General features: G+C 43.3%; 1 protein-coding gene across 2 annotated transcripts in view; it reads right to left on the reverse strand.

Moving 5' to 3' along the window:
- The window catches only part of cds1 (CDP-diacylglycerol synthase (phosphatidate cytidylyltransferase) 1), a 32,296-nt gene that overhangs the window by 10,230 nt on the left and 4,034 nt on the right, over window positions 1-18,032 (reverse strand). For both annotated transcript variants that reach the window (XM_013136926.4, XM_034296452.1), the window contains exons 2-5: window positions 6,549-6,706; window positions 5,244-5,340; window positions 4,862-4,959; window positions 1,467-1,606 (exon numbers count right to left, since the gene is read on the reverse strand). In XM_013136926.4, the coding sequence (XP_012992380.1) occupies window positions 1,467-1,606; window positions 4,862-4,959; window positions 5,244-5,340; window positions 6,549-6,706 (493 nt within the window). The remainder of the gene's footprint in view (window positions 1-1,466; window positions 1,607-4,861; window positions 4,960-5,243; window positions 5,341-6,548; window positions 6,707-18,032) is intronic.

Below are 18,032 nucleotides of genomic sequence, written 5' to 3' on the forward strand. Positions count from 1 at the left end.
TAGTTCTGTAATGTACCCTGCTCTGTTTTACAAAGGTGACGACACATATCCCAATATTACCTTTTAAAATTGAAGAACCTACATTCCACATTTTTATGCAACCAATGACAACCTCAGAAGGAGGTATAAAATCCACTGGCAGACTGAAGATTTGTGTCCTGGTTTGATCTGTCTTGCTGCATTCATTTTGCCATCGTCATGCCGAGTCGTCAAGACAACACAAGCAGATGCGGGACCAGGCTAATAGAACTCAATTTTGTGCTGAGGGCAGATATTAAAACACTCATCGGGTCTCTGGTTTCGCCGCATACAGCAAGCAGCCAATGAGAGGCCCGGGGGAGACGGCGTGTCTGGAGCAGTGGTCAGATTGTGTCTGTTCAGCAGAGTTGGGGATTTTAACTGACTGACAGACACACTGATAGGCACTGTTCCCAGGCAGGGTCAAGTCAAAGACACGTCAGCTCCAGTCCATCCAGGCCCTTTTCACACACCCTTCTCACATGTATTGGCATATTAGATGTTCCTGAGAATTTGTAAACAGTAAAAACCACGTCATTTGATCTTTTGAGTTCTAATTGATTTTTCACGGCAGCCCAGCTCTAATCTGATTTCCAGTAATTGCTCTTTTGACAAGTCACAAAGCGTTTAATGTCAGATATTTCTCAGAGCGGACCTGATTGGTAACATTTAAATTTCTCACATTAATAGATCATATTTCACTAAGTTGGGCCGCATCTGTAAAAAGTATCATGCAGTTTGAATCTATCCAGGATTACTAACTGAGAGGTTTCTTTCACAACGGAGAGATCAGAGGCTGGCCGGAGGGAGAAAGTTCAACACACTCATCTAGTCATCTAACCAGCCCACCAATACTGTGAGTAAGAAACAAAGTGAAAAGAGCAGTATGTTTCTTAATGGGTAGAATGGAAGTGCTCTTTGGCCCTAGTCCAAAGCCTTAGGAAAAACTTTATAGCCCAGCTAGTAAATCACCAATTGCCCTGTGTAAGGAGGACTTAGTGGTTTTCAGGCATTGTGTTTTTGATAAAGTGAGGGAGCTTGCCTGTTAAAATGGGCAGGTATAACTGGGATTATGAAGCAGTGTAGTAATACTGCTTTCTAGATGGATTTACTTAAACTTACCGTGTTTACGAGGCCCTAACATCACACGTCTTCATAAGGCCGTACATGACACGTCTTCATAAGGCCGTACATGACAATGTGTCTTTGTGAGGCCAAACAAAACGTGTATTTATGAGGCCACACATAGCATGGTTATTTATGAGGCCATATACAAGGCGTGCTTATGAAGCCATAAACGTCTGTTTATGAGGCCATACACAACATGCATTCACAATGCCATACATAAAACTTGTGCTTCAGTCAATGCAAAAGAGTTGTGTTTAGAAGGTTATATATATGAATCACAGTGGTGCCTCCTGTGCTGATAGCATTACACTAAGTCTCACCTGCCAGGTAAAGCGCGAAGGAGATGAATCTATGGTATCGGACCAAAAACTGGAGCGGCTCCTCTCTCTGCACCAGTGCACCAAAGTATTCTGCCAAAGTCTCACCATAGAAGAAGTAGTTCACACAGATCAGGAAGTACCTAAAAGAAAACAATGTTCAATGTCGTATCGAGGTTAGAGTTTTGTTACGTGACAGTTGGTCTGTTCAGAGGGCATGTTGAGTCTACTTCCAGCATGGCAGTGGTCTTTGCTCATGGCTGGATCAACATACTGGTTTGTAGGTGTGCTTGTGTGTGGGTGTTTTTGTGGAGAAGTGCACGGCTCTACACAAAATTTAAACAAAAAATAGGTAAGAGGCAGAGATTCAGACTAATATCGGCAGAGATCAATACAGAGGAAAACATACAGCTCCGGAAAAGATTCTGAGACCACTGCACCTTTTTCTTTCCTTTCCAAAAAAGTTGAAAAGGAATGTTTTGAATGAGAAACAGAAGCGTTCAATTTGCAGTGGTCTCTTACTTTTAACCCCTCTGTTCCTCACTCAAAACCTTCCTTTTCGACTTTTTTGTAAAGGAAAGAAAAAGTTGCAGTGGTCTCTTAATTTCTTCCGGAGCTGTATGTAAACACTGAGTCAGGAGAAGTTGAAAATTAACAGAACTTCTCACTTCACTGCTCTGAATATTATTTAAAAAATTACAGGTAGGTCAGAAAATAATTGGACACTGACAGATGTTTTGTTATTTTTGCTGTTTACCAAAATATATTTAAGATAAATTTAAATAATGAACAAGGGTTTAGGAGTTACAGCTCTTAAACACTAGAACCGAGAGAATGCCCACGCATTTGCATTTGAGTTGGTAATTACAATAAAACAGCTATTTTCAAAGCTACACCATCCTCCTTCCATGACCTTTCCTAAATATGTATATATTTAATTTTTTCATATGAGACCTTCAATACAAACACATTCTTGTATTTTTCATTAACCAACAAAACAAAAATTCTGTAATTAATTATTCTTTGGACTTATATATAGTTTAATGATGACCCTAGTAGATGAACTGATGCTCTGACTGGATGGTGATGCTGCGGAGGAGGATGTCCATGCTGATAGGGACGAATTGTATGCTAATGACGCCAAACGGTGTTAGGCTCTGGCGGTTAACATGGGGGTCAAAAAGGCCTTTCGGTTCTAGTATTAATATGGAGACCTCTTTTTCAAGGGACCAAAAGTCATTGGATAATTGACTCAAAAGATGTTTCATGGACAGGTGTAGGTTATTCCTTCATTATTTCTTCATCAATTAAGCAGGTAAAAGGTCTGGAGTTGATTCCAGGTGTGGCATTCACATTTAGAAGCTGTTGCTGTGAACCCACAACATGTGGTCAAAGGAGCTGTCAATGCAAGAAAAACAGGCCATCCTTAAGGTGCAAAAAAAAAATCCATCAGAGAGATAGCAGGACCATTAGGAAGGGCCAAATCAACAGTTTGGTACATTGTGAGAAAGAAAACACACTGGTGAGCTCTGCAACACAAAAAGGCTTGGACGTCCACAGAAGACAACAGTGATGGATGATCGTAGGATCCTTTCCATGGTAAAAAAACAAACAACAACCTTCACAACATCCAGCCAAGTTAAAAACACTCTCCAGGAGGGGTAGGCATATCATTATCCAAGTCTACCATAAAGAGAAGACTTCACGAGAGCAAATACAGAGGGTTCACCACAAGGTGCAAACCATTCATGAACCTAAAGAGAAAGCCCGGATTACACTTTGCCAAAAAACATCTGAAAAAGCCAGCCCGTTTCTGGAACAGCATTCTTTGGACAGAAGAAACAAAGATCAACCTGTACCATAATGATGGGAAGAAAAAAGTATGGAGAAGGCTTGGAACAGTTCATGATCCGAAGCATACCAAATCATCTGTAAAACACGGTGGAGGCAGTGTGATGGCATGGCACGCATGGCTTCCAATGGCACTGGATCACTAGGGTTTATTGACGATGTGACAGAAAACCGAAGCAGCCAGATCAATTCTGAACTGTGTAGGGATATATTGTCTGCTCAGATTCAGCCAAAGTCAGCCAAGTTGACTGGACGGTGCTTCAATTTACTGATGGACATTGACCCAAAGCCTTAGTGCAAAAGCAACCAAGGAGTTTTTTAAGGCAAATAAGTGGAATATTATATGGCAGAGTCAATCACCTGATCTCAACCCAGTCGAGCAGGCATTTCACTTGCTTAAGACAAAACTTAAGGCAGAAAGACCCACGAACAAACACTAACTGAAGACAGCTGCAGGAAAGGTCCTGGCAAAGCTTCACAAAGGAGGAAACCCAGCGTTTGGTGATATCCATGCATTCCGGACTTCAAGCAATCATTGCCTGCAAAGGATTCTAGATAAAGTATTAAAAATGAACATTTGATTTTTGATTGTATTAATTTGTCCAATTACATTTGAGCCCCTGAAATAAGGGAACGATGTATGAAATTGGTTGCAATTACAACATGTTTCACTTCAATTGCATCGCGGTTGTTTCATTTCAAAATCACGGTGGTGTAAACAGCCAACATTATGAAAATTGTGTCAGGGTCCAGAACTAACTGTACATGTATTTCTTCAAATTAAAGAATTGCCAGATTTTAACTATCCAATAGCAACATTTTAAAACGTAAATTTTTGGTCAAAAGAGAGACAGTTGACCTGATATCTGAATATTTCATGGCCTGTCATTATAAAAGCGAAGACAACAGTGCCCAAAACCTGAACTTCTGATTTATTGTTTTCATTTTCAGTGTAACATTTTCCATGTTACTTGTTTTACTATTTAAAGTTTTTACTGTATCACTATTGCTTTGTCAGTAGTGGTAAACTATTCAGGACAAATGAGTTGCCTTTTTAAAGGAATTGAAAGGGAGAGCAACAGTAAAGAATAGAGAGGAGGGATGAAGAAAGAGAGGGGACAGATGAGACAAGAAAAAACGAGGAACAGAGACAAAATGGAGAGACAAGGGTGAAACAAAAATGTGCACTATTGTGAAGACAGACTCACTTCCTCTGTTGTAAAAATAAAGTGTTCATCAGTATAGTCATTCATCAGAGAAATTACTCAATTATTTTTATATTAAACTCACAGAGCTACTGCTCCACCCGTCAGGCGGATTGGTTATCTTGGCGAAGGACAAATAATCACAAACAGGGCTGTAATTTTGAATTTGAAAGAGAAAAAACTGGGGGCAGACGGAGAGCCGGGACAGGGGATGGAATGATAAAAGAACGATCAAAAGATGGAACGACAGACGGTTTGTCCTCAGGGACGTCCGAAATAGACTCCGTTGACAGTGTGTGTGTGTGTGTGTGTTACACAGGAGGGCATTTTCTGAGTCCTCACCAACTGAGTGTTCTGAACCAGGGGAGCTCGTAGGAATGATAGACTCTGTAACCAATGTCTATGATTTCCTGAAAACACTTGATCTGGATACTCATCACCTACCAGGGGACAGAAAGTATCATGTTAAATTAGATATTGAGATGTTTATTTTGTCATTATTTATATGTTATTTTCCTCTTGTTCCGGCAATATAAAAACTAAAAGCATTTTAAATGAGAAGTAAGAGAATATAAGACTAAAGGAATGGTTGTTGAAGAGCAGATTTTCAGAAATCACAGTTGCTGAAATCCAGAATATAAAGGAAATGAATTGAGAAGTAATCCTCTAATCTCACATTTTTTTATTTCTTTGGATAAAAGTTCATTCAACCACAGGAACGTACCACCAATATGAGCATGACAGGTCCAAGGTAAATCATCATGAAGAATCCTGATATCATGGCCAATGATAAAACCCCTCGGATCCACCAGTTCTTCCATCTGCAAACAAAGACACACATAAAAACACCCTCAGAAAACAGCTGAGAATCAGTACTTTGATTCAATGGAAATTTCCATTGAGCTTGATTTTCTTCAGTCCAGGACAAGGCTAAATTTGTCTGTTAAATTGGCCCTTGGAGTATTGCGCTAGAACAGGAATAGCAATGCCTAACTCAATATCTGTTTAACTTTAATTACAATGATTTAGCTAATTTAGCTGTTAATTACAATAAAACAGCTAATGTGAAACTGCAGACAGTTACTGGGCTGAATGTTGCTCTCATCAATAATATTTTCCAGTCAAATAAATCTCAAGGTGCCTCCCTCCACCTGCCGACTCTGTCCCCTCCCCCGCCCTCCCCTCCACCTGCCGACTCTGTCCCCTCCCCCGCCCTCCCCTCCACCTGCCGACTCTGTCCCCTCCCCCGCCCTCCCCTCCACCTGCCGACTCTGTCCCCTCCCCCGCCCTCCCCTCCACCTGCCGACTCTGTCCCCTCCCCCGCCCTCCCCTCCACCTGCAGACTCGGTCCCCTCCCCCGCCCTCCCCTCCACCTGCAGACTCGGTCCCCTCCCCCGCCCTCCCCTCCACCTGCCGACTCGGTCCCCTCCCCCGCCCTCCCCTCCACCTGCCGACTCGGTCCCCTCCCCCGCCCTCCCCTCCACCTGCCGACTCGGTCCCCTCCCCCGCCCTCCCCTCCACCTGCCGACTCGGTCCCCTCCCCCGCCCTCCCCTCCACCTGCCGACTCGGTCCCCTCCCCCGCCCTCCCCTCCACCTGCCGACTCTGTCCCCTCCCCCACCCTCCCCTCCACCTGCTGACTGTTCCCCAATTTGTCTCCCCCCGTCTGCCTGTCAGGGTCTCTCTCTGTGTGAATCGGTCTCTCTCACTGTCTCAGTCTGTCTTTCTGTCTGTCTGTCAGTGTCTCTCTCCGTATGTCAGTGCCTGTCTGTCTGTCAGTGTCTCTGCCCGTCTCTACATAGCAGTCTCCACTAGTGCTAACAAAGCAGATGAAAGGGATTACCTCCTGTCATGCTCATTAGCCTTTAAGCCTTCACAACACCCCACTCCAACAACACCCCACTGCCTCCTTCCTCATTTGCATTCCAACCTTGATAATACAGGGGAGGGGTGTGTTCAGGAACACCCATCAGATATAGAATTAAGATGACCAATTATGGTGAGGATGTAGACATTGAGGTGTGTGTTACCTGGGGTTGAGTCCCTCCACGGCCTTGTTGAGGAACTGCGGAGTATTGTCAGCAGTGGATGGGGGTACCTCTGGGGTGTCTGCTTTAGACTCACTGTCTCCATCGGCTTCAACGCCAGGCTCACCAGGCAGCCCCAATCTGTCCTCTACATCCGTTTCCTAACACGTACACACGCGCACAGACGCACACGCGCACAGACGTAAGCAAGAGTTAGACTAAAATACCAACGTATCAGCAATATAAATAAAACAAACAATGCAGCATCTACAGACATTAAATTACAATGCACTGGAGTGTAGCTCTACCGACATTAAATTACAATGCACTGGAGTGTAGCTCTACAGACATTACATTACAATGCACTGGAGTGTAGCTCTACAGACATTACATTACAATGCACTGGAGTGTAGCTCTACCGACATTACATTAAAATGCACTGGAGTGTAGCTCTACCGACATTACATTAAAATGCACTGGAGTGTAGCTCTACAGACATTACATTACAATGCACTGGAGTGTAGCTCTACAGACATTACATTACAATGCACTGGAGTGTAGCTCTACAGACGCTAGATTACAATGAACTGGAGTGTAGCTCTACAGACGCTAGATTACAATGAACTGGAGTGTAGCTCTACAGACGCTAGATTACAATGAACTGGAGTGTAGCTCTACAGACGCTATATTACAATGCACTGGAGTGTAGCTCTACCGACATTACATTACAATGCACTCGAGTGTAGCTCTACCGACATTACATTACAATGCACTGGAGTGTAGCTCTACAGACATTACATTACAATACACTGAAGTGTAGCTCTACAGACATTACAATGCACTGGAGTGTAGCTCTACAGACATTACATTACAATACACTGGAGTGTAGCTCTACCGACATTACATTACAATGCACTGGAGTGTAGCTCTACAGACATTACAATACACTGAAGTGTAGCTCTACAGACGCTATATTACAATGCACTGGAGCGTAGCTCTACAGACGCTATATTACAATGCACTGGAGCGTAGCTCTACAGACGCTATATTACAATGCACTGGAGCGTAGCTCTACAGACATTACAATACACTGAAGTGTAGCTCTACAGACGCTATATTACAATGCACTGAAGCGTAGCTCTACAGATGCTATATTACAATGCACTGGAGCGTAGCTCTACAGACATTACAATGCACTGGAGTGTAGCTCTACAGACATTACAATGCACCAGTGTATATATTTTGATTCCACCAGTCACATTAAGGCATTGGAGTAGTGGAATTAAAGACAGACTAGTCCCACAATCTAGTGAAACTGGGATTTCTGGAAATCCTGGTAGGGTTGAAGAAGTTGCAACCTGCATGTCCTGTTGAGCCACACCTAAACCAGGGCTTTTGTTAGGCGCCTCCACCAACCATTTCCACAGAGTCAAACGACTGAAGTTAAAGGTTTTTGATGATATCAGCCTTGTGTTACAGGTTAGTCTGATTTATAAATGGGAAGCACTTTTGACAACCCATGAAGATAACATTTAAATATGTGTTTCTGTGTGTGTGTGTGTGTGTGTGTGTGTGTGTGTGTGTACACGTGGAGGGAAATAGAGCAGCAAGGCAGAGTTCAAAGGTGTGTGTCTGTAGGGAGAGGAGCACAGCCAAGGAGGGGTGTGCATGTTTAGGGAGAGGAGAGAGAGGGATAGATAAGGAGAGAGAGAGAGACGTAGAGAGAACGAAAGCCATCACTCCTGTTCTGCTTGGTAAGCTAGGCTCCTATTCCAAAGAAGACTAAAAAAGGCTCTGATTCAATCAAATCCAGTCACGCTAAAAACCATCCCCTCTGAAAACCTTCCATACCAAATTAGTCAGTGGCCCAGCAGTCTCCGTCCACAAATTAGGGGCTTTAAAGCAGGACTCCAAAAATGTTTTACAGAAAGATATATAAACACACTACTCCTTCAAAACATAACCCCTATGCACCCCTCTGGGGTAAGACCACCTACCACAGCCATATACCTGTTCAGACAGACAATGTTGCTACAGCAACGTGACGATAGTGGCAACCTTTCACCTTTCAGACAGTTAAACATAGCGGATGTGAACCCTTTCAGATGTGGGAATTCTAATCCGGCACAGAAAATTCCACATTGGTTGTCATTTCCGTTTGGTTATGGTAGGGTAACAACATTATTAATTCCTACTAAATACCATTGTATTAATAAACTGTTAAATTTTTTCAATGAGTGATTGGCACCCAGGCAGCAGACAGTCAGGCGGCACAAACACAGCTCGAGATTGTTTGAATGACAGTTCTGGTTGCCTAGCAATGGACGTTAGGTGCAGCATTTCAGGCACTGCATTTCTTCACAGACTATGGAAATGCTGGTAAAGTGGTGAATCTCACCATCTCCAGAGAAGGTTTAGATACATCGTTTGAAAAGCCGTAGTGTATCCTTACAAAGGGCTTCTGAGGCTCTCCACTAGACCTCTGAAGGTGTCCTGTGGTATCTGGCACCAAGACGTTAGCAGCAGATCCATTAAGTCCTGTAAGTTGTTAGGTGGGGCCTCCAAGGATTGGAACTGTTTGTCCAGCACATCCCACAGATGCTCGATTGGATTGAGATCTGGGGAATTTGGATGCCAAGTCAACACCTTGAACTTGTGTTCCTCAAACCATTCCTGAACCATTTTTGCTTCGTGGCAGGGCGCATTATCCTGCTGAAAGACGCCAATGCCACCAGGGTATACGGTTGCCATGAAAGGCTGCACATGGTCTGCAACAATGCTCAAGCAACATCCACATGAAAGCCCAAATCATCACACTGCCTCCGCCGGCTTGCCTACTTCCCATAGTGCATCCTGGTGCCATGCGTTCTCCACGTTAGCGACGCACATGCACCCAGCATGATTCAAAAGAAAACATGATTCATCAGACCAGGCCACCTTGTTCCTTTGCTCTGTGGTCCAGTCCTGATGCTCATGTGTACATTGTAGGCACTTTCGACAGTATAGGGGTCAGCATGGGCACCCTGACTGGTCTGCGGCTATGCAGCCCCATATGCAACAAACTGCAATGCACTGTGTGTTCTGACACCTTTCTATCAGTACCAGCATGAACCTTTTCAGCAATTTGAGCTACAGTACAACACGGGCCAGTCTTCAGGGCACCACCGAGCTCTGGCCACCCCTGACCCTGTCGCTGGTTCACTCTTTTTCCTTCCTTGGACCTCTTTTGATAGGTACGGACCACTGTAGACCGGGAACACCCCACATGGGCTGCAATTTTGAAGATGCTCCGATCCAGTCGTCTAGCCATCACAGTTTGGCCCTCAGATCCTGCATCTAACACATCAATTTGGCCCACAGATCCTGCTTCTAACACATACATTTTGAGGACAGAATGTTCACTTGCTGCCTAATATATCCCACCCACTGACAGGTGCCATGATAATCTAGATTATCAGGTCTATTTGGTTCACCTGTCAGTAACCAATGTTATGGCTGATCGAAGTTAAGACCAGACAGCCAAAGTCCGGGATTGGAATCCACAGACTAAGCAGTGGGTAGGCCAGGACAGATCATGTTTCAAAATAAAAGCAAGAGCTCTGAAACCAGACCAATTTTAGGAGAGTAATCCCTTAAACAGCCAGAGCCCTGGTTAACTTTGACCGTAACCCATTAAACAGCCAGAGCCCTGGTTAACTTTGACCGTAACCCATTAAACAGCCAGAGCCCTGGTTAACTTTGACCATAACCCATTAAACAGCCAGAGCCCTGGTTAACTTTGACCGTAACCCATTAAACAGCCAGAGACCTGGTTAACTTTGACCGTAACCCATTAAACAGCCAGAGACCTGGTTAACTTTGACCGTAACCCATTAAACAGCCAGAGACCTGGTTAACTTTGACCGTAACCCATTAAACAGCCAGAGCCCTGGTTAACTTTGACCGTAACCCATTAAACAGCCAGAGACCTGGTTAACTTTGACCGTAACCCATTAAACAGCCAGAGCCCTGGTTAACTTTGACCGTAACCCATTAAACAGCCAGAGCCCTGGTTAACTTTGACCGTAACCCATTAAACAGCCAGAGCCCTGGTTAACTTTGACCGTAACCCATTAAACAGACAGACCCCCACATCTCTACCAACGATGTTGGCTCAAAGGCTTCCTGTCCAAGTGTGCAGTAGTCGCAACAGAAAAGGTCTGCTTAAAAACCTGCGACAGAAATTGATCATGGAATAAATTTACATTTTGCCAAAATTACGGTTGCCCAATTCTGTTTGACTCTGATTAAGCATTTGTTTTTCACATTGGAAATTGCTATTTCACTGTTTTACTAAACCTCTTCAGTCAGGGGATAGCTGTATAACCAGATGGCCCTGACAGAGAGCAGTGTGCATAGATCGACTCACTTCAAACTCCTAGACACCATCGATTTTTAACACTCTTCCCCTTTAATGCCTTTAGCCAGGTGGTCACTGAACATTTGGATGGGTCCTCAATGGTTTATAATAATAATAATTAAAAAAATAAACTTTTGGCACAAAGCCAAAGACTGGGGAGACTCCCTTCTGGAACACTCTTCAGTCAATTGAAGGATGGGCTCCCTTTGTTCTCCAATCCCCAACAACAGACATATTTCCAAACCATTGAGAACAACACTGACATGCTGTACCAGTGGCAGTTTAACAGGGCCACTCACTCCATTCCACTGACAGGCACAGGCCAAAGGCCAATGGAGTTTGCCTCTAGTTCTTCCTGTGAGTTATTTCAGTGCTGTCATTTTTGGCCAGTCTCCAAGATGTTAGTTTAGGGTGCAACAGAAGGCTTTTTGTTGTGAAGTCAGCAACACCTCACCCAACAGCAACACCCTCTGTCAGCCAGCCCAGGCTACTACTGGGACTTCAGACTATTTTTGAAAATGAAAGAGAATGTAAAAGATACTCTGACCAAGCAGTTTATTCCTCCCTCCCCTTCCTCCACCCATCAATAGAAGTAAAAATAATAATAAATATATATATATATAAAGAGCATAATTACAGTAATTGCATCCAATGGGGAGTTAAGGAGTGGACCATATAGAACATGAGGAAGGAGGGCGGCACCATACAGAGCAGGAGGAAGGGGGAGGGCACCATACAGAGCAGGAGGAAGGGGGAGGGCACCATACAGAGCAGGAGGAAGGGGGAGGGCACCATATGAGGCAGGGGGAGGGCACCATATAGAGCAGGAGGAAGGCACCATACAGAACAGGAGGAAGGGGGAGGGCACCATATAGAGCAGGAGGAAGGGGGAGGGCACCATATGAGGCAGGGGGAGGGCACCATATAGAGCAGGAGGAAGCGGGAGGGCACCATATAGAGCAGGAGGAAGGGGGAGGGCACCATATAGAGCAGGAGGAAGCGGGAGGGCACCATATAGAGCAGGAGGAAGCGGGAGGGCACCATATAGAGCAGGAGGAAGCGGGAGGGCACCATATAGAGCAGGAGGAAGCGGGAGGGCACCATATAGAGCAGGAGGAAGGGGGAGGGCACCATATAGAGCAGGAGGAAGGCTTAGGAGAAGGATCCAGTCACACTACTCTCCTAGGTACAACGGAGTATAATTAACTGAGAATAAACTGTAATTTATATCTTTAGTAACAAAGCTGTTAACTTGGTCACAGTCTCAGCCTTGTTGTTTATTTCCCAATTTGAATGCTCAGTTCTACAAATTGAACACATTTTCCCCCAGAGCCAGAAAGACACCTGCAATTGTAACTGATGTGAAATCGACAACAGGAGTTAAATAAATCCCTCCAGAATGTATTTTAAACCTGTTTTGAGCCCGTTTTGGGTCGTGGTCTGGTTCTACCAGCAGGCTATCGGGATCTAGACCCTGGATATCCACCACAGGATACACAGTCTTTCAATGTTTTCTCTCTGTTCTGCTTCAGACAACTGCTGATGTTTCTTCCCTTTTACGGTTTTCCAACTAAAACCACTATATAAGGAGAGGAATGGGGGAGTTAAAAGGGATTTACAAAAAGTAAAAGGAATAAGACAGAGTTTGAGACAGACTGATTACAAATGCTACAGCAAGGACTAAAATTAGAGTTGTTCTAAATAATTTAGGAAGTTTTTGGGGGGGGGGGTTACTGTACACTAATCTGAGGAGGGGGGGCCTTACTGTACCAGTGGGGCCTAACTGTAACCTTATCCGCAGGGGCCTTACTGTAACCTCATCCGCAGGGGCCTTACTGTAACCTCATCCGCAGGGGCCTTACTGTAACCTCATCCGCAGGGGCCTTACTGTAACCTCATCCGCAGGGGCCTTACTGTAGTCAGATCATTTATTTACCCCAATTAGGAATATACATTATTTTTTGCAGGAATGCTGTTTTATCCCCTAAAAAGTACAAATATAGTTAAAGAAGCAAATGTGTGTTTGATTATTTCTTACAGACTAAACAAATCTGCCTAACAGCCAAGTGCAGGAAATGACCACGGCTAGTGAAAGCATACCTGTGCATCCCAGCAACATACCGGTTAAAAGGGTTTCCTTGGCTGCGTGCCTTATAGTCAACAAACTACGAAAGCTTACTCGTCTACTCCCGGAGCATGTGGACATGCTCATTTTTCTAATGATTTGCCTAATTATTCTTTACATTTTTGTTAAGATCTTGCATCTATGGATTCGCTAGCCAGATTTTGTTTGTTTTTTGTTCATTCATTTTATATAATTTATTCCTATAAAGCTTCCTTCCAAGGATATTCTTTTAATTCACTGGAACTTTGATGTCATGCAGACTGTAACATTAGCCTATATATTAAGTGTAGTTTCGTTTGGAAAGTATAGTTTTAAGGGACTGTATATAAAAAATAGCTGGCTAGATGGTCAAATACATTCTGTATTTTGCTGTTATGGCCAGAAAACATTGACACAAAGACATTAGCTAATGTAAGGCAATACATATCTGTGCCAATTCAAGGGAGAAAATGCAAAGATTTTGACTACGTTTATAGTTCATTTGCAATTGTAATTAATGGAAAAGCTTGTAAGAATAATTTGAAATAATTCACTTGTTATAAAATACTAAGGACTTGACAGGCCTGTGCATTAGGTAATTTGCCACTGTTATGGTGTATCTGAATCTGAATGTCTAAGGTTGTCTAGCCTAATTGTTTATACTCAAACCTTATTGAGGTTGTAACTAAATTTTTAAATAAAACATTTAATTTATTGCATAACATATTACAATTTAAATTCATTTTATCCATTTTGTACCTCTCTTTTTGGCATGAGTGGGTGAGGTTCACTATTCGACGACAAAAGCTAAGGAATTATCGATTGTGAAAATATGCACATCCCTACTATTTGCCCAGACAATAGCCTGCTTCAGTAATACTGGATCCTATCATTTAGGTGCACACTGTGTAGGGTCTGCTTCAGTAATACTGGATCCTATCATTTAGGTGCACACTGTGTAGGGTCTGCTTCAGTAATATACTGGATCCTATCATTTAGGTGCACACTGTGTAGGGCCTGCTTCAGTAATACTGGATCCTATCATTAAGGTGCACACTGTGTAGGGCCTGCTTCAGTAATACTGGATCCTATCATTTAGGTGCACACTGTGTAGGGCCTGCTTCAGTAACAATGGATCCTGTCTGCTTTCAGGTCAGGGTGAGTCAACTTGTCATCCAGATGCTGCTGGTTTTCTGATCTACTTGAGGACTGTTAGCCACCTGGTGTCCCATGTCTGACTCAGTCCCTGGTTAGAGGGACGGCAGTGGAACTGGCCTCCATCTCTAGAGATCCGTTTGGGTTCCAGTAATGGGTATGATTGCGGAACAAGCAGACACGGGTCCGTGTTCTGGCTGACAGAGTTGCTTCACGTTCAGGATATACAATATATTATTCCCCTAATGACCCGATTACATGGAGGCTGATTCTCAATATGCAAAAAGGTACACACCCACACCCACACCCACACCCCAAAAGTATCGTTAAAGTACTGTAAGTAGGGATGACTAAGGAGCTGTACCCTTCAAAGTGGTGAACAGTAATCGATGGCCCTGGAGCACCAGCACTGTTGAGTGTGACGTTGGTATTTCAGTCTAACTCCTGCTTGTGTGTCTGTGTGTGTCTGTGCGTATTGAATTCAGCAAAGGACAGAACAATAACAAGTCCAAGGTCAACTCATGGCACAGCAGTCTTGAAGGGACTTCTCTCATCCTTGCCCTGTTCATTCTTCGGCATGCAAAATTGTGGGATATCCTATTCCAAGTGCCCACTATTCCAAGGGGTGACTCATGTGTTTTGGTAGACCCAGCCCAGGCCTGTCACAAGTCATTAAGACTGTTGACTTCAGCTATAACTCCCTTGAGTTTCACTTCTAACGGAGAAAGTTTGCCATCAACCTCGCTTGTTGGGACATAATCCCACACCACCAATAAATGCTGGTGTGCTTTTCACTGGGCCCATGTTACCCCCTCCCCCAAATCACTGACAATGATGAAACAGATGAGCCGGCTGTTCCCAACTCTGGTCATCAAGTACCCACAAAAAAAACATTTAATTCTGCACTTTTATTTTCATGACTTATTACATTTTCTCTCAGTAGAGTCTAGTCTAGGCAGCAGACACAATAGTGAGCATTATGTTTACTTGAAATTGCATTAAAATCCCAGAATGTAATCATAAAACAGAGAACACAGAAAATGGTCATATCAGCGCTCGAGTATCTACAAAATAATACGGTATTGTGAGGTACTTGGCGATACTTAGCCCTACATTACTACCAAATGTTCAGAAGGAGCACTGTGATTGGTGTTTACACTATGGACAGATGGCCCAGAACCTCCAGGTGAATGCTATTGATCCGTTAGTCTTGGATCCAGCTGACTAGACTGCAGTAACGTCCCTGAGCAGAGAGGAACAGGGCGTTATCAAAGCTTGTTTCTCAACAACAGAGTAGTGTCTTTCTTTATTAGAAACCAAACAGAACCCCCCCCCCCCCCCACACACACACACACACACACACACACACACACACATCAATCAAACAGGGAGGGAGTTAGCTGCACTTAATAAAAATACAAAATACATTGGATTTGCCGCAAAATGTTTACCATTCAGAATATGAGTAAAGGGTTTCCATTGTAACTAACAGCTTATCTATCAAGCCAAAGAACAAGATTAGAAATGTCAAATTTCCAATCTTGGATTCAAATGTATATTAATACTCATGTATTGTGTTAAGTTCTAAGATAATACTTCTAGTATTTTCACATGAGAAAAACTGTGGGTGTCCCAAAGACCAATTCTATAATAATTAATATCTAACCTACATTATAACAATCTTTCCTATAAATTGACAAACTAACATGCATTGAAGTAACAACAATAACAGATATGCAACCATATCCACAGAATTCAATCCACACAACCAAGTAAGGTTTTTGGTTACAACTCCGACAAGTGTTGCTCAGCATTGACGTGTCATGGGAAAACCATACGTATAAGGGTTAAAATCCCAGAGAAGACAAGGTTTTCAAAGATGTGCCCTTGAGTGAGTTAACTGACTTTAATTGCTCTAATCAGTCTCAGGATGAGTGACCTGCTAAACAACTAAAATGTAAAAAATATTATAAGCGGTTCTTCTCCATCTGTAACAGCTTTTCACTCCAAACATCTTGGATCGTAAAAAGGAATAAAATTGATAGTGGATTTTTTTTGTGGTCAAGACAGGGAAGGCATTACAAAAATTAATTGTTTCACTTAACATGGCGTCAGCCCAAAGATGTAGACCTAATGATGATTTCAGCAAAAAAATAAAATAATTGTGATTAAGGTCCAATTAAGAATGTTCAAAGTGGCATCAGTAGATGGTGTTGGTTGGCTCTGGACGAGGCCTTGAGACCTGTGCCTCATTGTGCTTCTTCAAGTGATGGAGTCAGGAACCAGCTTGACGTTGCCAGTTGAAACCAGTCCAAATCTGTGTAACAACGCTAACTGGTTTAAAGGTGAAGAAGCAGATCATGTTTCGTTTAGACGGAAGTGGGCTTAACAGGTAAATCAGACCTTCCTCCCTGATCACCAGACATTTCCAGAACTGACTCCAGATCCAGAGTCACCAGACTGTGGTTGGTGCAGCACAACTGTCCCGGCGCCAACAGGCCGTAGGGTTGATAATTATGGGCAGGTCAGCAGACAAGCCAGGGGGAAGTCACGTGGGGGCTGGTACCATTAGGCATCCTACAGAGGGCACTACTTTCAACAGGAGCCCAATGTGCCCTGGTCAGAGGAAGTTTACTTCATAGGGAAAGTGTGCCATTTGGGAAGCAGAGGTGGATTCTCCCGTCTATTCACTGTATTGGTGACAACAACATGGCAGATGTATGGGGGAGGGGGTGCAGAAAATATGCTACTTTGAACATACATTTGTCATTCCCCAGAGGCCCCCACATCGACCCAGTCTCTCCATTATTAGTCAGATCATCGGTGATGTTCAACAGGCTCACTAGGCATTGAAGGCATCAGCCTTTCTGTCATTTAGTCAGGAAAAACAAGTAGGACAAGGTCATGCACTCTTATGATCTTCACCCGGGCAAATTCATAACAGGATTGGCCAAACATTTGAGTCTGGCTCCTGTCTAGGTTTCATCTTCAGTTCCGACCCTACTAGGGAGTTTTTCCTGACCACTGTATTTCAATCCTTGTTGTTGCTTGCTTCTTGGGGTTTCTAGGTTGGGTATCGGTAAAAGCACTTTGTGGTGACTGCTGATGAAAAACAGCTTTATAAAACAAATGTGGCTGATTGACTGATAGATGCTCAAGCACGCGTTTTTTGAGTTTAATAAAGGTCAACATTTTGGTCTGACATTGATCACTAAATTATGCACAGTGGCTGGGAAGAACTCCCTAGTAGGGCAGGAACTTCAGAAGAAACCTAGAGTGGGATATTCTTTTAATTCACTGGAACTTTGATGTCATGCAGACTGTAACATTAGCCTATATATTAAGTGTAGTTTCGTTTGGAAAGTATAGTTTTAAGGGACTGTATATAAAAAATAGCTGGCTAGATGGTCAAATACATTCTGTATTTTGCTGTTATGGACAACTAATGAAAACCCCAAATTCAGTATCTCAGAAAATTAGAACATTGTGAAAAGGTTCCATATTGAAACTGGTGCCACACTTTAATCAGCTAATTAACTCAAAACACCTGCAAAGGCCTTTAAATGTTCTCTCAGTCTAGTTCTGTAGGCAACACAATCATGGGGAAGACTGCTGACTTGACAGTTGTCCAAAAGATGACCAGTGACACCTTGCACAAAGGAGGGCAAGACACAAAAGGTCATAGCTAAAGAGGCTGGCTGTTCACAGAGCTCTGTGTCCAAGCCCATTAATAGAGAGGCGAAGGGAAGGAAAAGATGTGGTGGAAAAAAAAGTGTACAAGCAATAGGGATAACCGCACCCTGGAGAGGATTGTGAAACAAAACCCATT

The sequence above is a fragment of the Esox lucius genome, chromosome 13 (assembly GCF_011004845.1).
Source record: "Esox lucius isolate fEsoLuc1 chromosome 13, fEsoLuc1.pri, whole genome shotgun sequence".
Taxonomy (NCBI): domain Eukaryota; kingdom Metazoa; phylum Chordata; class Actinopteri; order Esociformes; family Esocidae; genus Esox; species Esox lucius.